Source organism: Meriones unguiculatus, chromosome 1 (assembly GCF_030254825.1).
Source record: "Meriones unguiculatus strain TT.TT164.6M chromosome 1, Bangor_MerUng_6.1, whole genome shotgun sequence".
Taxonomy (NCBI): domain Eukaryota; kingdom Metazoa; phylum Chordata; class Mammalia; order Rodentia; family Muridae; genus Meriones; species Meriones unguiculatus.
The window spans coordinates 194,988,982-195,010,106 of NC_083349.1; the positions used below are offsets into that span (position 1 = coordinate 194,988,982).

The 21,125-nt window shown below is 37.0% G+C and overlaps 1 protein-coding gene across 6 annotated transcripts in view; it reads left to right on the forward strand.

Moving 5' to 3' along the window:
• The window catches only part of Myo9a (myosin IXA), a 223,638-nt gene that overhangs the window by 45,129 nt on the left and 157,384 nt on the right, over positions 1-21,125 (forward strand). For all 6 annotated transcript variants that reach the window (XM_060375378.1, XM_060375373.1, XM_060375386.1 and 3 more), the window contains exon 2: positions 20,187-21,097. In XM_060375378.1, the coding sequence (XP_060231361.1) occupies positions 20,258-21,097 (840 nt within the window). In that variant the 5' untranslated portion in view covers positions 20,187-20,257. The remainder of the gene's footprint in view (positions 1-20,186; positions 21,098-21,125) is intronic.

The window sequence follows — 21,125 nt, forward strand, 5'->3', positions numbered from 1 at the left end:
GATGTATTGCTTATTTGCCATAATATGTCTTTTTAAATCTCAGTATTTAGATCCCCTCTCCCACATTTGCAAATTATCAGTAGAATCTTTTTGTTGAGTTTTAGGTTTTTTTGAAAAAAATATTGTGAGTACTAGTCCTTTAATGTCTGTGTGTTTTGAGAAGATTTTTTCTAGTTTAGACTTACCTATTATTTTTAATAGTACCATTGGCAGAGTATAAATGTTTAGTTTTAATGAAGTTCTTTTAACCATGTGCACCTTTCATAGTTGTGCTTTTGGTATGATGTAAAGAATCACTAACTTAAGCTCACCTGGATCCCCTTATGCTGTTATAATCTTGAGGTTTACATTCTTGTGTTTTATTCTGTTCAATATTTTTCCTTTTGTCTGTCAAAACTTGGTTGAATATTACTTGTATGGTTCTGTTTTGGGGGCCTCTTTTCTGTGCCATTGACCTATTTGAGCGTTATTCTATTACGTTGATTATTGTGGCTCTTGTACTAAGTTTTGTGACATTTAATCTTGTTTTCTTCTATTTATGGTGTTAGCTATTTTTACTATTTTTAGTCTTTTACCTTTATTTTAAAATTTATTTTGGCAAGGTCATTTGTAGCCAAGTCTGGCCTTGAATTTGCTATACAGTGGAGGCTGGCCTTTAATTCCTGAATTTTCTGCTTGTACTTTCCAAGTGCTGGAATTTTACATATGTACCATCATACCTGGCTTCTTTCTATGTGAACTTCCTAATAAGTTTGCCTATATCCAGAAAGTAACTTTGCTGATTTTTTTTTCTTCTTTATTCCCCCTTCAATTCTAGGGATTAAGTTCAGAGTCCTTGAACAGGTCAACGCTGACACTGAATTAGTTATACCTCCAGACTTTTATCTCTATTTATTTATTTATTTATTTATTTATTTAGAGATAGTTTTTTTGTTGTTTGGGTTCTTTTAGACTTATTCTGTAGTCTATAAGGGCATTCAGCTTCCCATCATATGTTCCCAAGTAATGAATTACAGTTAGTTACTGTAGGTACCATCTTTTGCCAAGGTTTTGATTGGGATTGAGTTTATAGATTAATAGATTTATATAAAGTTTGCATTGTTAGGATACTTAATGTATTTATCTTCATTTGTTGTTTCAAGAAAGTTTTGTAATTTTCAGTTTGGAGGTTTTCTGTATTTTTTACTAGTTTTCTTGCTAAGTACTCCCTTTAAAAATCTTTTGTAGATACTTTTCAAGTTTCACTTTCCATTGTTTCATGTAATTTTTAGAAACATACTTGCTTTTTGTATATAGATGTGTCCTTTGAGCTCTGTGGATTCATTTGGTAATTTCACATGTTTGTGTATTCCTTTGGGTTCTTTATATAGAGAGACAGAGTTTGAGACTAGAAGTAATTTTCAGTTTTTCCTTTTTACGACTTAAGCCCTTTTTCTTGAATCATGATACTGTGCCTCTATAGCAATAGTGAATAGAAGTGAAGAGAGTAGATATAGCTGTCTGGTGTCCAGAATTTCTAATATTTTTTTCCACAGATTTAGAATTCTGTCCGACATAATTTTTTTCTGTTATTAATAATTAAATCTCTCTTTGCATTTTATGAATTTTATGTTTAATGGCACTGATTATCTTAGCTTTGACTGAAAAAATAAGCATTTTAATCATGTGTAAAGGATAATTTTCAGCAGGGTGGTGTGTGCCTTTAATCCTAGCACTTGACAGAGGCAGGTGGATCTTTTGAATTCAAGGCCAGCCTCTTCTACAGAGTGAGTTCTAGGATAGCTGGGGCTACATAGAGAAATACTGTCTTGAAAAAACAAAACAAACAAAATGTTTTTCAGAGTTTGTATTTTTAGGTTGGCAATTTTATCTATTGTTTTCTAGCCTCTGCTATTTTTCTGAAAAGTCAACTGTCAGTATTCTTGTTACTCTTACTGTAATGTGTCATTTTTCTTTGGGTACATTAAATTATTTTTCTTTTAAAAATACTGTTTTATATGTATGGATGTTTTATCATGCCACATTCATTCCTGGTACTTGCAGAGACCAGAAGAGGGTATTTCGATCTCTGGAACTGTAGTTACAGACAGATGTGAGCCTCCATGTGCATGCTGGGAATCAAACTCAGGACCTCCAGAAGTGCTTTACTCCTGTGTTCTTTACTGCTGAGCCAACTCTCAGTTTTATTTATTGTTTCTTGTTTTTCCCTTTGTTTTGCTGAGTTTTAGACTTCTGGGTTTATGTATAAATTTTGGAAAGGTTCAGTCTTGTTTCATTTCCTTTGTTTTTTTCTTTCAGATGGTTTGGAACTGTCTCTGGCCTGATTCTGATCCTTACCCTTTTTACTTCTTTTTTTTTCCCTCTCTATGCTTTATTTTAGATATTGTCCATTGTTCTTTTTGATTTGAATGTATAATCTGTATGTTGTTAAGCATTTTCAGTAATCTTTTCATCTTCAATATTCTTTTTTTTTTGAGACAGTATGTCCTAGAACTTGCTACGTAGAACAGACTCATCTTAAATATTATATCTATATAATACATATATATATATGTATTTGCTGTATCTTATTCTTTGGCTCTTTTACTTAAACTTACACTTCTCTGCCAAAATATATTAAATCATTTTCCTTCTCTGGTGGTATATAAAAATATTTTTTATGAGATTTATTTTTAAAGTCATTCCATTTGAGTGATCAGTGGTTTGCCTTTTTCTCTTGTTTCTGTATCATGCTTTCATGGAAACCCTTAGGTTTCCTGTTATTCTTATACTGTATGTGAATATTATAGATGCTAAGAACGAGAGTGAAATTTCTAATTTCTGCTTCTTGGAAGAGGCATGTTAATTCAACTAAAAGTGTTTTAAGGTTTTTTTTTTTTTTTTTTCTGACCTTGAATTGACTTATGGGTGTGCTACAACCATAGTTTTGGTTTTAATTTATGTTATATAGGTTCAGTTTCCACGTTGTAACAAAAATTGCTATTTAAGTTGAGCTAGTTTGTAAAGTTCTCTTTGCTTAATACCTCTGTTCTTGGTTTTTCAGTTCAGGAGAGACTTACTTTGTCTTCCCTGTCTACTCTTTGATTGGTGTAGACTGATTTATGTTCCATGCAAGTACTAGCTAAGCCTGACCCGTACTTAGTTTTCAAGGTCAGACAGGTTGGAATCAGTTCAGGATGATGTGGCCATAGGCTGATTGTTCCATTGGGAAGACTTTTTAGCTTGTGTTTGGGTAGCTTTGCCTCTGAAACTCCTGAATTTCGGTCTGTCATGTTGGTCTGAAGACTGATTGTTTGCCCCTTTGCTCACATTGAGCTTAAGAGCTGAAGTTAGTAATTTTACTGTTTACCTAGAAAGGGTGTCTGGAATTGAGCTTTGTTTAGATTTTTTTTTTTTTTTATTCTCAGCGCTCAAATGAGTTTCACAATTTTGATTTTGTAGTTTATCCAGCCCTTTTACTTACTGTAATAAGTGAGAGATTTTGTTAGATCTGTATTTACACTAGAATGAAATCTCTCAGTATTTCATTCTGTTGGTTTCCTAATTTGTACAGATTCAAAAGCTACTGCCATACCCTTAATAACTAACAGATTTGCTGAAATGATGGGATGACCTAAGTATTCTGCCCCTCCATTTCCACTGACGATGATAGAAACTATATAGTTTAGAGTTAATTTATCATCGTTATTGAAATACAGTACAGTTTATAGTTAGTTAAGCATCATTATTATTGAAGTGCCTTGTCAAACTTCCCTTTCTCTCAGTTATTTTTTTCCCATGAGATTTCAGCTTTTAAAAGGCAAGTGATGTGAAGGAAAGTGTTTCTTTCTTTTTGGATATGTTGAGCTTTATTGTAGTGGGTTCCATGATTGTCAGAGCATCACTGCACCTAGAAACTTTTATGCAAATAAGTTTTTGTTTATAGCTACTTTCATAATGTAAAGGCAGACCAGGTAGTTGGGATAGTGACCGTGTGACCTGTGAAAACATAGCATATTCACTGTGTGAACTTCACAAAGAATGCTAATGACTTTGAAACTAGACTTTGATTAAATAGCATTTCAAGTTAAGTGTCTCACAGTTACTGCTTTCTACCTATCTTCCCCAAAACTTCATGGAGTGCCTTTAAACTGTAATAGTGAATTCACATTCTCCCTGTCAGTGTTGTCATTTCTTTTTGTTTTCTCTGGATCAGTATCTACCTCAGTTCTACTTGTAAAAGTTGTTCAAATAGGGAAAGATTTCTGTATGTCAATGCATTTAAGTCCCCAAGGGCTTTGCTGTGAAATCGGTGTTGTATATTGCTAAACAGCTAATCCTAGCCGTACTTATATTTTTGTTTCAAATTGCAGCTCTTCCTAATCTATGTTTTTCTTTCAGTAGCCCAGTTTGTGCTTATGATCCTCCTCTAACAATTTATTGAGTCCTGATTAGGCATGTATATTACTCCTGGCTTTTGATCGGTTTTTCCGAGATTATCTACTTATTGTATTTTAAGGTACATTCTATCGAGACATGAATGAAAAGATATGTAGGCTCAACGAAACAAATTCACTACAACAATGTATAAGATAGAATGGTTATAGTGCCAAATGCATTTTTTTGTGTGTGAATTTTTTGATGTTCCTAGACACTGATAATCAATGTGATAGTTGATTGAGATTGTTGTGCTTTCTGATTTATTCTTGTTACAGGATCATGTAAATGATTTTTAATTATCTGGGAGCAAATGTTGAAAATGTGTGGGTCTTGGTATAATAAGTCTTAGGATCTTTAGAGCCAAAATGATTGATTTAATGCAAAGTCATACTTGAGCTTTACTCACAATTGACTCCCCAACTTTAATTTACTTGCCATCTGGCAATTGGAGTACTTTGGTTACATGAGTGTACATATTGGTGTGTGTATGAACATACATGTCTGCAGTTGCCATATACACATTTGTACTTTTGTGTGGATACAGCATACATGAATGCCAGAGGTTGATGTTGGATGTCTTCTCAGTTGTTTTCCACCTTATTTTATTTTTAAAAAATATTTATTTAAGCAAAACACTAATACACAGCTGTTCAGTGGTGGTGCAGGCCTTTAATTCTAGCAGTTGGGAGGCAGAGGCAGAGTTGGATTTCTTGAGTTTGAGGCCAGCCTGGTCTACAGAGTGCCTTCCAGGACAGTTAGGGCTATACAGAGAAACTGTCTCCAAAAAACAAAAACATTTTTTTTTAAATAAATTCAGCTGTTAATGTTGTGTGTGTGCATACACCATGAGCACACAGGTAGAGTTGAGAGGACAACTTACAGGATCCTTCCACCATCTGGGTCTCATCTTGAGCCAACTTTGTTTAGAATGTTTAGGCCTTTTACGATTAGAATGGAACCACAGGGCACTGTGTAATCTGATCCTGTCATATGTTCGACTTCATCTTTTTTACTACTTTCCTACTTGGCTTTGAAACCAGTGATTTCTTTATTTTTTAAAGTTTCACTTGTTCTTTGTTGAGACATTTGCCTACTTCACTCCTCTTAGCTTGAAGCATTTCTCCCATGTGTTAGTATAATTGGTTCCTACATGCCTTATAGGCTTTACTGCCTTAGAGAAGCTACTTAATCCCTCTGATAACTAAAATAGCATGCTATAGCTCTTTAGTATAATGATAGGCAAACTGTTGCCCACAAGCTGAATCCTGAGGATTCCCTGATTTTGTCCTGCCTGAGAGCTAGAAATGGTTTTCATAGTTTTAAGGACTGTAAAACAGAAAACAGAGAAAAATCTTAATATGAAAGACTTTGTGTTCCCCAGAGTGCAAAATATTTACTGTCCTGCCTTTTACAGAAAAGTACTTTCTGAAATTATTTTGTTAATTTCTCTTCCTGTTTTGCCCATTATATCCCTCTTCTTGCTTACTTGCTGAGTCTTAGAATGTTGACTGTGTTAAAGAACTGAGCAAAAATAAAGAACATTATAACATTATAATAGACAAAGGTGGTTTGTTAAGCAGTCAACTCATATGACTCTGAGCGACTCACACACACAATACAAATGTGAGTCTGTAAGTATACGTCTTAAATTGTTGAACTGAACAGCATATACATCTGAAAAGTCACTGACTGCATGCAGACAGTCCCATTATGGAAGCGTATCTCCCACAGGTAAACCATTTGAGTTGAAAGATGTTCCTAGGTCATCATCCCAAATAAGTTCTATATCCTTATGGATAGGATGGTCAGGTGTGAGAATATGGAAAGTGATGCTGAATATTTTGATGCTCACTTTATAGTCAGTTCTGGCAAAGTAGACAGCTTGGTATTGATACTAGTAGGTGAGGAATTTCACCCTCTTATGAATCCTACTAAAGTAAAGCTGAATTTTTGGTTATGCTGTAGACTACAGCAAAGTTAGTGAGTTTACTAAGTAGAGATAAAGGAGCATATATGCTTTAGATATGAAAATGTATAGGCATTTAGGGAAAGGGGCATGTATGAAGTATATATTCATTACATGCCCTGAGCCATTGGTTTATGCTTCAGTATCTTTTATAATAGCTATGTGTATGTGTGATAGTGTTTTACAAGTTTCTAAGGATATAATTTACAAAGCTTATAGATTAAGCAAAGTTCAAAAACTAAAGTTTAAAATGAAGTAAAGACTATATGAGGTAAATGTTCATAAGTATATGAGTTACTTAAAGAATTTGCTTTTGTAAATGAAATTGTAAGGTGACTCTTAAGGGGCACATTGCTTGGGTTTAGGAATAAGAGAGGAGTGCTAATACAGTTATAGGTATTTTGTTCCCAAGCAAACATAGTTTATTGTTTCAAACATTCTTATTTAAGATATCTTTAGGAAAATGAGTTTTTTGAATCTTAGGCAACTGGAAACATAAACGAGAAACCAAGGTGAGGGGGGGTGTCTTTCTATTTCTCCAGCCTGGAAACATTTCCTTTTTACTGTCCTGCCCCAATTAAGTGTATGTCTTCAACAAGGTCTCCAAATGCACAGAGTTTTTGGAAGTCATAAGTAGCTATGGATGTATTTACAATAGTTCTGATACATCAAAAGAAGTGCTTAAGTAAGCAGGGTAATTTGAAATAAATTGTAGGATAAAAATAAAATATGAAGAAAGTCACTGTCTTATTTTGTTTCACTTCTAAATTTGCTGCTGGGTTTAAGTAATATATATTATTTCCTTAGCTATCATTATCATTTCCTGTTTTCTCCCCTAACCCTATCTTACCTCACAAATGCTAAGCTCTACCCAGTCCTTATTCATTGCCCACTTCAACAGTTGTAATACTTTGACATTTACTCTGTAGCCCTCCCTCCTTTTAAAAAAGCTTGAGGACAAATCATTATTACAGTCTAAAAGAAAAATCCAAAGGCAAGAAAGCTGGCTGGAGGAAGGAGATAGAGAAGGAAGAGAGAAAACCCTTTTCTGAGTTAGGTGTGGAGGTTTGGTAAGCAGCCACAAAAGGAGGTGGCTTGAGAGTGGCAGCTTGAGAGAAAGAGCCAAGAGTCCTAAAGTATCAGGGAATGTATACTTGAACACACACACACACACACACACACACACACACACACACACATCATTAAAAATAGTCTTTAAAAAAAGTTTTACTTTTATTTTTTGAGACAGGCTTTCTCTGTGTAGCTTGGCTGTCCTTAAACTCATAGTGATCTGCTTGCTCTGACTCCCCGATCAAAGGCATGTGCCACCGCGCCCTGCTAGTTTTAAATATTTTTATTTGAGTTTAAGAATTCTGAAGCCCACTCCCCCCATTTTGGTGGTGATTGCATTAACTATATAGCTCACTTTTGGTAACAATGCCAGTTTTTTAATGTTCTCTAGAAGCGTAGCAAGGGATTTTGACCTCCGAGCCATCTCTCCAGTCCTAACAAAGCCTGTTTTACGATATTAATTTTTCCATGTGTTTGCATGTTTAACATGCATGGATGTATGAAAGGTTATATGTGTGCATGTGTATGTAGGCTTTTGTGTTTTAATTATATACTCTGTCTTCCTATTTAGGTAAATTCTTTTGTTGAATTTGGGGCTTGTTCTGGCTAGTCTGATTGTGAGCTTGCTTTGGACATTTCCTGTCTTTGCTGCTCACATGCTGGCATTATAAATGGGTTGCCATGTTTGACTTTCTTTTAATGTGGCTTCTGGAGATCTCAACTCTGAGATGCTTGTGTTAGGAGTGTGTCCTTGTTGAGCCTATAATACTAATTTTGATCCATGAGCATGGGACATCTTTCCATATTCTAATGTCTTCAGTATAAAGTTTTCATTGTAGTTGTTTACCTTCTTTTTAGGCTATTGTGAATACTGTTTACTGATTTGAATTTATTTTTGGCATGCTTATTAATGGTGTATGAAAAAAAAACTAGTTTTCTGTATGTAGTTAATTAATTTATTTTATCCTGGCAGGACTGAAATTGTTTACTAGGATTTTTTTTGGGGGGAGGGGGGCTTCTTCTCTCTGTTTTTTCTTTTTCTTAGTCTCTCTTTGTGTATGTGTGTTTACACCTGTGTGTATTTGTGTGAAGGCTAGAGGAGCCTTTGAGTGTCCTCTTATCACTGTGCATCTAATTCTTTTAGGGCAGGGTTCTCTGAACCTGGAGCTCATTTTCATCTAGCTTGACAGCCAGCCAGCCTCAGGAGTCCTCCTGTCTCCACCGGCTTCGCACTCAGGTGGGACTGGGGTTAGAAGTGTGTACAGGACCACGCCCAGCTTGTTATGTGGGTGTTGGGAACAGAACTCAGATTGTTATGGTTGTGGAGTAGCACTGAGCCATCTCTCCAGACCCCTCTGGGGTCTTTTAAGGACAGGATTATATTGCCTGTGTATAGGGATAATTTGAGTTCTTATTTATATACCATTAATTTTTTTCTCCTGCCTTACTGAGTTGGTTGATTTGAAGCACTGTATTAAATAGGAGTGGGGAAAAAAAGGACATCCTTGTCTCATTCCTGGTTTTAGAGGATATGGGTTTGGTTTTCCCCAATTTAGTGTAATGCTGGCATATTACATACTTTTCTGTCATTAGTGATAAAACACTGTGACCAAGGCAACTTAAAGAAGGAAGAGTTTATTTGGGGCTTTTGTTCCATGGGAATAAGAGTACATCATCATCATATCGGGAAGCTTGGTAGCAGGTAGGCAAGCATGGTGATGGAACAGCTGTTCAGAGTTTACATCTTGATCTACAAACAGGAAGCAGAGCGGGCATACTGGCAAACCTCAAAGCCCACTCCCAGTGACACACTCCAGCAAGGCTGTATCTCCAAGCCCTCCCCAAACAGCTACCAATTGGAAACCAAATTTTCAAATGCATTAGACTTATAAAGGGCATTGTATTCAAACCATCACATTCTACCACTGGCCCCAGAGTCTAATGATAGTACAACTTAAGAATCTCCATGCTTTTTTAGTCCGTCTTAATACTCTTTCAATGTCCAAAGCTCAAAATCTCTTCTGAGACTTAAAACAGTCTCTTAACTGTAATCCCCTGTAAAAACAATTTACATACTTCCAACAAACAATGACACAGAATATGGACCACAGTTCTAAAATGGAGGAATTGGGGAATAGTGGGAAAGTACTGGATCAAAGCCAGATGGAAACCCAGTGGGGCGAACTCCAAATTCTGTAGTTCTGTTGCTGAAGTTCCTCTGAAAGTTCTCCTCCCTGTAATCATATTTCTGCCAAAATTCACTCAGAGGAACCAATGAATTTGTTGGGCTTTCTGATAAAGCCTGGGTGAAGGGTTACTTACAGGGGTGTGGGCACTCCTCCCCAAACCTGCCACACCTAGAAAGGCTTTACCCAACAGGGAGGAGGTCATCCCTATAGCTGCATAGATGGAACCCCTTTTTCTAGTCTTCTCTGAACTCTGTGTACTCTTAACTCCTCCAGGCCATGTGCAGCATTGCCAGGTGGTAGGGAACAGTTGGATATTCAGGAGAAAAATCTTACGCCTTCCTCCATGCCTCTGTGCTGGGGGGTAGACTGTTAACTAGCCCTGCTGGGATAATCTTTTGCATGGGGCACAGCTGAACTCCTCAAGATGGCTGTTGCTTGTCTTGAAGGACAGTCACTCACAACATAAGCCCCATGTCTGATATCAGACAGCTTAGATGTCTCTTCCCTTCTGGCTTTGTTGCTTGTAACATGCATTTTCCTTGGGTTGGTTCCACTCACTGTGTGTGTCTTTCCCTGGCAGATATCCCATGGTTGTGGTACCTCTAACATCTTGGGAGTTTCTGACTCGATCCAGGCTCTTCACTTTCACAGCTTCACACAACAACTTCTTAGGGCCTCCATTCAGGCTCTCCCCTGACATATGTATGGCCTCAGAGGCTTTCTGTAACCACAGAAGAAGATTCTACAGCCCCCTTATTCATATATTCTTCATGACTCTGAAGCCAGAACCACATGGACAACCCCTGCCAAATTCAGCTGCCCACTTGAGATGGAGCCTGGCCCCCTTGAATCATATTTGCAGTAGCTTTTCAGGAAATTCTTTAGGCCTTCTTGTAAATTGGAAGCTTAGTGGGTGGGGTCTAGCCTTGAGAGCACCACTTCCTCTGTTCCATTTTGGATCTTACCTGTTCTTTTTTGAGACAGGGCTTCACTATGTAGCTTTGGCTGTCCTGGAACTCACTCTGTAGACAAGGCTGGACTCACAGAGATTCACCTGCCTCTGTCTCCCAGAGTGCTGAGGTTACAGGCATGCACCACAGTTCCTGGCTCTTACCTATTTTCAATCTCCTTATCTCTTTTTATTACAAGCCTTGGTTTGTACTAAAATAATAATTTATTATTTTATCTCTCCAAACTGGTTTCTCTGTGTATTCTTGACTGTCTTGGAACTCAGAGACGCATCTGCCTCTGCCTCCCAACTGCTGTGATTAAAGGCATGTGCCACTACTGCCCCACCCCAACATTAAATTTTTAGTGTTCTTTTTCTCTCAAATTGTACATTTTGTATTTCTTTTAGTCCGCCTGCCCTTTTCAAGTATAGACCTGCATAGGAGTGACTATTAATAACCATGTGACAGAGTCAATATTAAACTATTTTGAAATTCTACCAAAGAAATTAGCCCATTACTTTTCAACTTAGCCTCAGGCAAATTCTTAGGACTAGGGTAGAAGCATCCACAGTCTGCCAAAATATCACAGGAATGGCTTCTAGCTCAGTTGCTGGTAAAGTCCTTGATATCCTCTGAGGCCTCTTGAGCTGTTCTTTCACAGTCTACATAGCTCTTACTATTGTTATCTTTTAAACTTCTACTAGGATGGCTCTTTAAACTCTCTGTTTACAGCATTCAGCTTTTTGGTCCAATGTCCCAAAGTCCTCCACATTCGTCCAAAACACCCGATAGTCAGGTCTGTCACAGTGATGGCCCACTTTGGTTGCTATCTTAGAATGTCATGACTAGGACTGGAGAGATGTCTAGAGGTTAAGAGCACTAGAACTGTCTGCTTTTACAGAGGTTCAGTGTATAGTTCTCAGCAACCACATGGTAGTCACAACCAAACATCTGTTATGAGATCTGGTCCTCTCTTCTGGCATGTAGGCATATATGCAGGCAAAATATTGTATAAATAATAATAATAATAATAAAAGAGCATTCTCAAAACAAACAAAAACAACAACAAAACACCATGACTCAGGCAAATTGTAGAAGAAAGGAGCTTGCTGTTCGAGAAGAGTAAAACTTCATCACAATGGGGATCATGTTAACAGGCAGGCGGGCAGGCATGGTGATGGAGCATCAGCTGCGAGTTCACATTTTGATATATAAACAGAAAGCAGAGAGGGCACACTGGGAATGACTTTTTTTTTTTTAAATGTCAGAGCCCCACCGCAGTGACATAATTCCTTTACCAAGATCATCAATTGGGGAGACCAAGTATTCAAATGTCCAAGACATATTATAGGAGACATCTCCTTCAGATCATTACAGTTGGCTACAGGTTGTCATATATATCCTTTATTAGGTTGTTATGTTGCCTCTATTGCTAGTTTCTTCAGGGCCTTCATCATGAAAAACATTGAACTTTATTAAAGGTCTTCTGTTCATCTAATGAGATGATCATGAAGTTTGCGTATTACATTTACTGACTTAGCGAATGATCTCTTTAATGAATTACTGTTTTTGGATTGCAAGTTTAATTTTTGTAACTGAGTATATTTGGACAGTATCACAATATTGGGTTCTCTTTTGTCCTTATTAGTAATTTAGAGATCCTTTTAGGATTCTCAAGTGTTTAATCCAAGTAAACTGGTGCATGCCTTTCATCCTAGCCCTGAGGAGGCTGAACCAGGAATATTGTGAGTTTGAGAGTAGCCTATGTTACACAGGGAGACTGACTCAGAAAAGAAACAACAAAAACAACATTTTTTTTTCTCACTAAAGAAACTGGGTAGGATGGGGCAATCTCCCCCTTTTAGAGGAGAAGGAGGAGAGAATGTCGAAGAGGAGTGTTCAAGGGGTACTGGGAGGAGAGAGGGACCTGCAGTCAGGATGTAAAGTGAATAAATAAATTAAACAATAAGGAGTTAGGTAAAAATGAATGTGAAGTGACTCAGTGGATGAAAGCATTTGCTGCTGAGTCTGATGACCTGAATTTGATTGCTGAGACCCAGATATGGAAGGAGAGAATTGACTTCTACAAGCTGTCCTTTGACTTTCAGATGCACACCCTTGGCACATGCCTACTCCAGATTATACACATAAAATAGTTTTTTAGCATTTGAGCTTTAATAGGTTATATTCCATAAGATCACTTAGCCCAAATTGTACAAAATTTCAGGAATGCAAACTAACATGGGTATTAATGTACTTTTTTTCTCCAAATGCCCAAATAGACAACAAAACTTGAGAAAGTCAGATCCAGTGTCCATTTGCATTGATTAATATTTATTTCATGAAATCCAGGGCTCTTAGTCAGTAAGCACCTACATGCTCATTTAAAAAATCTAGACAATGTTACATGTATTATTGAAATCATTTCTTGTAGGAAATCAGATAGAAGCAGTGTGCAAATGATACAAATAAAAATACTGTCTGTCCCCTCCAGGTCTTTCTATCTCCCCCTTCTTCCATAATGATTCCAGCACTCTGCCCAAGGTTTGGCTATGAGTCTCAGTATCTTCTTCAATACTCTGGTGGGTAGAGTCTTTCAGGGGTCCTCTGTGGAAGGCTCCTGTCTTGTTGTCTTCTACTTCCGATGTCCATCCTGTTTGCCCTTCTGAATGAGGATTGAGCATCGTCCCTAGGGTTGTCCTTGTTGTTTAGCTTCTTTAGGGCTATAGATTTTAGTATGTTTATCCTATATTATATGGCTAATATCCACTTATAAATGAGGAACTCCACAAGGAGAACAACAGAGCCAAAATACCTGGGCCCAGGGGTCCCTGCAGAGACCAATACTCTAACCGAGGACCATGCATGGAGAGGACCCCTGTTCAAAGGAAGCCCATAGGCTGCTCAGTTTCCAAGTGGATTCCCTAGTAAGGGATACAGGGGCTGTCTCTGACATGAACTTAGGGGCTAGCTCTTTAATCACCTCCCCCCCCCCCGCCGTTTAGGGAGGGGGGTGCAGTCTTGCCAGGCCACAGAGGAAGTTGATGCAGCCAGCCTTGAGACCAGATAAGCTAGGGTTAGATAGAAGGGGAGAAGGTCTCTATCAGGGAACTAGGGAAAAGGCATAGGGAGAGAAGAGGGAGGGTGGATGGGACTGGGAGGAAACAAGGGAGGGGCGTCAGCAGGGATACAAAGTGAATAGATTGTAATAAATAAATATATAAATTAAAGTAAATTAAAAAATACTGTATGTTATAATGGGTTCTTTTAATTATAGGAAAGAGGAATTTACCTTTTAATGGCTCAGAGAACAAAAGGGAGTTCATTAGCATAGTTAGAAACTCAGTGGTTGAGCTTGTTTATTTAAGTCATAACTGGATTTATTGGCACAGGTGTATGATAAGACCTTATTGTATGTGTTAGTGTAATTTTTCTGTTAATTTAGTGTAAATTTTTCTGTTAGTGTAATTTTTCTATTTCTGTGGGTTCAGGGTAGATTATTCTCAGCAGTTTTAGATCTGTATCATTTTAGTTAGCAGTCTTGTTTTTTGTTGTTTTTTTGTTTTTGTTCTTTGAGACAGGGTTTTTCTATGTAGTGTTGGCTGTTCTTGAGCTCACTATGTAGATCAGGCTGGCCTCAAATTCAGAGAGCTTTCTGCCACTGTCTCCTAAATGCTAGAATTAAAAGCGTGCACCATCATATCTGCCCCCACCCCCTTTTTAAGATACTTTTTAATAGCAGCAAAAGTTTGAGTATAGATTCTCCTTGATCAGCCTGTCTAGGAAGAATGAAATAAATTTGGTTACAATTGATTTCCCTTTTTCTTCTGTGCAGGAAGAATGAGGTCAGTCCAGTTAAATTGTATCAGTTGACAAGGGATGAATTTCAAAGTAGGACATAGTTCTTTAACTAGAAGAAAAAACAGAGTACTTTTGGCAGACTGACAAATGTCGCTGGTACCACTATGAGATTTTGCCATGTGAAACTTCATTTCCCCCTCCCATTTGTTAATTTCTGTGAAATGTGTTCTCTTTTACGACCTATTTGGCTTTTACTCAGTGTTGATTTACTGTAGGTAAAGCACGAACTTTTGTTCTGCTTGTGATGAAGATCAGCTGGCATATACTCTTTCTGCAAAATGTTTCTTCTTTTTTTAACTTATTTTCTTATATTAAATATAATAAAAATGGTTTATTTACTATATTAATAATTATTGTATAATTATAAATAAGTATATAGATAATTATTATGTTGTATAGCATATACAAATATATAGATAATAATTATGTATTTAACATAATAATAATAGTTTTTCAAGACAAGGTTTTTCTGTATAACCCTGGCTCTCCTGGAACTTTCTCTTTGGACTAGGCCGGCCTTGAATTTGGAGATCTATTTGCCTCTGACTTCTTAGTAGTGGGATTAAAGATATCTACCACCCCACTCACTTTTAGCAGTTTTGCAAGGACTGTCCTGTTATTAAGATGGATATACATATAGTTGTTGTTATGAGCTTGAAATTTATTCTAATTGTCGTTATAAGATGGAGTTTTGAGTTTGGTTTTTTTTTTTTTCTTCTTTGGTAAACTTTTTGAAGCCTGAGGCAATGACAAATAAAGCTAGGGAAGTGGGAAGTGCACTCAAGTTTCTTTATTATTCAGGAAGGGAGTAGAATACAATGTGTTGAGTGAAGCATTGTGGAACAGCAGGTAAAGCAGCTGAGATGTAACTGAGGGGGGCTTATTGCTGGAAATCATGCTCCAGCATAGGGCTCTTCTATTGAAAAAGAAGGTCCTGAGTTCAGTTCTTGGGTTAAGTACATCTGTAGGGATTAAGTCATAGTTATTCATTGTATCAGTTGGAGCAGTATATGGCATAGCCTCACTGTAAGATGTAGCTCTGCTGTTGACTCTTGCCAGAGGCCATAGGGTCACAATTAGAACTTGCTAAGTGTGTTCACTCCTGTTACTGAGCAGAATCTGCTGGTTGAGATAACTGTAGGAAATAAAGGAGGGAAATGGAATACTGATTATTGTTACAAATTTAAAAAAGACTTAGGTTGTGAGTGTTTATATGCATTTATGTACATGCATGCTGTGCCCTCAGAGTTCAGAAGAGTGTGTTGGATCCCCTGGGACTGAGTTACAGTCACTTGTGAACCTTCAAGTGGGTTGCTAAGGAATTGAACCTGGTTACTCTCCAAGAACAGCTAGTACTCTTAACCACTAAGCCAGTGTTCAGCCCCTAAATTTACTAGTTTAAAGGCATGATTGTGGTAGTAGTGTTTTAAACAAACAATAAATAGATTTGCAGTAAATGTTTGTATGAAAAAATGTTGTATGAGAAGTGTGTCACAAAGCTAAATTCTGAAACATACAGAGTCAATGTAATAAATGCTGTGGAAGATACAAAGTGAAAGTAATGTGAATGACATTAGTCTGAAAAGATTAGGCTTATTAGGCTTCTTCAGGATGAGTAAGGAAGCAACAGGACTTAAAACAGTTAAGAAATTGAATGGGCACCATAAGATCTAGTGGATATGAAAGTTACAGACTTTAGAAGTGAAAAAAAAAAACCAAAATAATTTAAAAAGCGTAACAACATGAAAGAGAGATAATGTCACTTTTCTTTTTTTAAAAATTTATTTTTGAGATGGGCTCAGGATTAGACCAGACTTGCTTTGTACTTGTAATGATTTTCCTGCCCTTTCTCAAATGCTGCTGTTGCGGGTGTGTGCTACCATGTTTTCAGTACTGATCTATAAACCAAGGCAGTATCAAAATACAAGTTGTCATATAATTTCCATCTGTGTGCTTTGGCACATACACACAAAATAATTACATACAAATATAATTAAAATATTAGCCACCTGTTGTTAGGAAATGTATTCTGCAGATCCAACTGAAAATTGGTTGATATCCAGAATAAAATGTAAAAAAAGAAAATCACACAGATTGATAAGGAAAATACATCTCATAAAGAAAAACAATCAAAAAAAAAAAAACAAACAAACCAAAAAACAAAAGCCAGCAGCTGGAATGGCAAATAAAAGGATTAGAGTAACCCAGACATAATAAAATCAGAGAGATGCAAAGTAAAATGAACTAGCCTCTTAAATCTGTTTTGATTGTGCGGTGTGTGTGTTTGCAGCACAACCTCCATGTGGAGGTCAGTGGACACCTTGAATGAGTTGGTTTTTTTATTCTATCATGTGGCTTCCCAGATATCAAAGTTAGGGCATCGGGCTTGGGGCTAAGCACCTTTATCCAAATAGCCAGTTCGCTAGACTTCTTTTCATACTTTAGATTGCTGGACACTAAATTCTGACAATATTAATGTTTGATAAAGAGGCAGAAAATTTCACACTTTCACATTTGCTGTCAGAACTATTGTTTGGACAACTTTTTTTTTATTATTTTTTTTTATAATATCTGATTTTTAACAGGTATCTCCAAACTAGATATTACACTGGTGTTTGCAAAGAAATTTTTAGCAGATTTATATATATATATATATATATATATATGATTTGGTATTTACTGAACTTGAAAGGATCAGCACACTGTTAAGTATAATGTGATATCATTTCTTAAAAGTTAAAAACATGAAACAGTATTATATGTATTTATGGAAACATAAATAAACATATTTTACATAACATATTTATATGTTTATGTTTCCATGAATATATATAATTTATACATATACATAATAAACATATCAGTATAATACCAACCTCAAGATAATGGTCATCTCTGTAGAGCAAGTTTATAACCATTTGAAACTTGCATTTGAGCTGTGGATTTATGGCTACCTTTTATGTGTTCATCTGTTTAAATACCATCTAGGATAAAAATAAAAGTAATTTCTTGATCAGAGGTCTTTACAGAGTATGTAGTAGCAAAAAATTGAGGTAACTGAATTTTTTGTGTTTTAGAAAAGAGTATATTAGGAACTAGAGAGATGGCTCAGTGGTCAAGAGCATTTGCTGTTTTTCCAGAGGTGTCTAGGTAATTTCCATTACCCATGTCTGGTGGCATGCAACTGCTTATGACTCAAGGGATCCAAGGGATCCAGTGCTCTTTCTGGCCACTACCAAGACCCACACAGATGTGTAACACACACACACACACACACAAATATATATGCATACACCTAAATAAAAGTTAAAAAATTGCGCATTACCATGTAGCAGATATGCCCAGAACTTTGGAGGTAGAGGCAGGAGAGTCAGAGGTTCAAGGTATCTTTATATACATAGTGATTTCAAGGCCAATTTGGCTAATATGAGATCTTGTTTCAAGTAGAATTTTTTTTTAAAAGCCCTTATTTTTATGTTAAAGAATGAGATAAGTAAAATGAGAAAGATAACAGAGTTTTTTTGTGGTGTGTCTGTGTGTGTTTGTGTAGGAGTAGGCTAGAGACTCAGTGTTGGGAGTCTTCCTCGTCTCTGTTTTTCCTTGCAGGGTCTGTCACTGAACTGACCTCACTGATCTGACTAAAGAGGCTGGCTGCAAAGCTCCAGGGATCCACCCTTTGCTGCTTCTGCTCCTGGGGTTACAGATACATACCGTCATGTCTGACCTTTTACATGGGCTCTAGGGATCCAAATTTGTGTGACAAACACTGTAATACTCCCTTAGACCAATTGTTTGTTTTAACTTGGTGGGTCTAAATTACAATGAAGATAAAAAGCTTTTGTTGTTCTTAGAAAGGTTGTCTCTCTCTCTCTCTCTTTTTTTGTAGCTAGCAGGAAGATAGAGAAGAGATAGAAATAAACTGTGAGCTAGAGAAATCATTTGAAGGAGATGTTTTTTTTGTGTAAGTTGTAAAAGTTGAAATCATCCATCTGGAAGTAGTGTATGTGGAATTTTAAAATTGAAGGATATGAAGAATGGAATCAAGTTGATAAAAGTAGAACCAGTAACATTGAAGGACAAAGTAGGGCATTACAATAAACTTTGTAATAGTACTTACTTGTATAACCTTGTCAACTGTAATAGTACTTACTTGTATAACCTTGTCAACTTCAGCTTAACAAGTTAAGGCCATGATCTTTGTGTTGAACCTATTAAATCAGGTCCAGAATTCCCTAAAAATGTATGAGTAGTAGTAAGTAGGTTTCTTAGTGTTTCTTGCTTATAACTTCAATTTCTGTTTCCCCCTCGTCTTTAATGTTTTAATGAGTTTCCCAAAACTCTATTCTATTGATGGCATTCATTCTTGTTTCTGCATTTTTCTTATGAAATTTTGTGTTAGATGATTAATTAGCTTTGTGTAATTATTCTGTCCCCTTAATTCAGTCTTGAGTGAGAGTCTTCAAAGATATAGCAGAAAGATAATTTGTTATTCCTTTTTGTATAATTGTTGAATAATAAAATAACGAAACTTTTTTTCATATTAATGTTTTTAGAAATTACCCTGACTTGGACAGTAAAACTTAATGTTATATGGTTTTTTTTTTTTGACAGTTAAATTTTTTTTTATTTTTTATTTTTTTCTTATCAGTTACATTTTATTAACTTTGTATCCCAGCCGTGTCCTGCTACCTCATTCCCTCCCAGTCCCTCTCTCCCTCCCTCCCTCCCTCATCTCCACTGTGCCCCTTTCCAAGTCCACTGATGGGGGGGAACCTCCTCCCCATTCATCTGATCCTGTTTTATCAGGTATCTTCAGGACTGGCTGCAAAGCCCTCCTCTGTGGCCTAACAGGACTACTCCTCCCTTGGGGGGTGGAGAGGCCAAAGAGCCAGTCATTGAGTTCCTGTTAGAAATAGTTCTTGTTCCCCTCACTTTGGGAAACCAATTGGTTACTGAGCTACCACAGGCTACATCTGAGCGGAGGTTCTAGGTTATATCCATACATGGTCCTTGGTTGAATGTCAGTCTCAGAAAAGACTCTGTGCCCAGGTATATTTGGTCCTTGTGGAGCTCCTATCCTTTCCCCATCAAACTAACTCCCCTTCTTTCTTATGATTCCCTGTACTCTGCCAAAGGTTTGGTCATGAGTCTTTGCTTTGAAAACACTGCTAGTTAGAGTCTTTCAGATGCGCTCAGTAGACTCCTGTCATACGTTCAATGCACATCCCATCTGTCTTTCTAAACGAGGATTGATCATCTTACCCCATGTCCGCTCTCTTGATTTTCTTTTTTAGGTGTATAGATTTCATTATGTTTATCATATCTTATAGGTCTATATAAGTGAGTATATACCATGTTTGTCTTTCAATAAGACTATTTTCAGTACTTGCTACTTTTTTCTCCCCCTTGGAAATAGGATCTCATATAACTCAAGCTGACCATAAAGTTACCAGATAACCAAGGATAGCCCTGAACTCTTTTTGCTGCCTTTACCTCTCAGTGTTGGTATTACAAGCATGTGCCACCATGTTTGGCTTAATATTTGTTCTTACACATACACACACACGCACACACATACACAGAGAGAGAGAGAGAGAGAGAGAGAGAGAGAGAGAGAGAGAGAATGTTTTCAGAAAGCTGCAGTCAATATGCTTGTTAAGGCTTTCATTTTGGGGTACAAAAAACGATATTCAATGTGACTACTCAGTGTTTCTATTTTTTGTGTTCCAGTTCTTTTGCCAAGAAAATGGTCTGCCCAGTCCTGAACACATACTGTCCTTTCTAATGGGACAAGATCCAATATGAATGTAAGTGATGGAGGAAGACGACGCTTTGAGGATTATGAACACACATTACGGATATATCCTGGGACAATTTCAGAAGGAACGATTTACTGTCCAGTTCCTGCCAGAAAAAACTCCACAGCTGCTGAGGTGATTGACTCTCTTATAAACAGACTTCACCTAGACAAAACAAAATGCTATGTTTTAGCAGAGGTAAAGGAATTTGGTGGAGAAGAATGGATACTCAATCCAACCGACTGTCCAGTTCAACGAATGATGTTGTGGCCCCGAATGGCTTTGGAAAATCGCTTGAGTGGAGAGGACTACCGCTTTCTTCTGAGAGAAAAAAACCTTGATGGATCAATCCATTATGGTAGCCTCCAGTCATGGCTACGGGTAACTGAAGAGCGCCGCAGGATGATGGAACGAGGTTTTCTTCCACAGCCTCAACAGAAAGACTTTGATGATTTATGTAGCTTACCTGATTTGAATGAGAAAACTCTCTTAGAAAACCTAAGGAATCGCTTTAAGCATGAGAAAATTTATACTTATGTTGGCAGTATTCTAATAGCTATTAACCCATTTAAATTTCTTCCTATTTATAACCCCAAATATGTCAAAATGTATGATAACCACCAGCTGGGAAAACTTGAACCCCACATATATGCTGTGGCTGACGTAGCTTATCATGCTATGCTTCAACGCAAAAAGAATCAGTGTATTGTGATTTCAGGAGAGAGTGGTTCTGGGAAGACTCAAAGCACAAACTTTCTTATTCATCACCTGACTGCCCTCAGTCAGAAAGGATTTGCCAGTGGAGTAGAACAGATTATTCTTGGAGCTGGACCAGTGCTTGAGGTAAGGTACATAGAAATACTTTTCTATT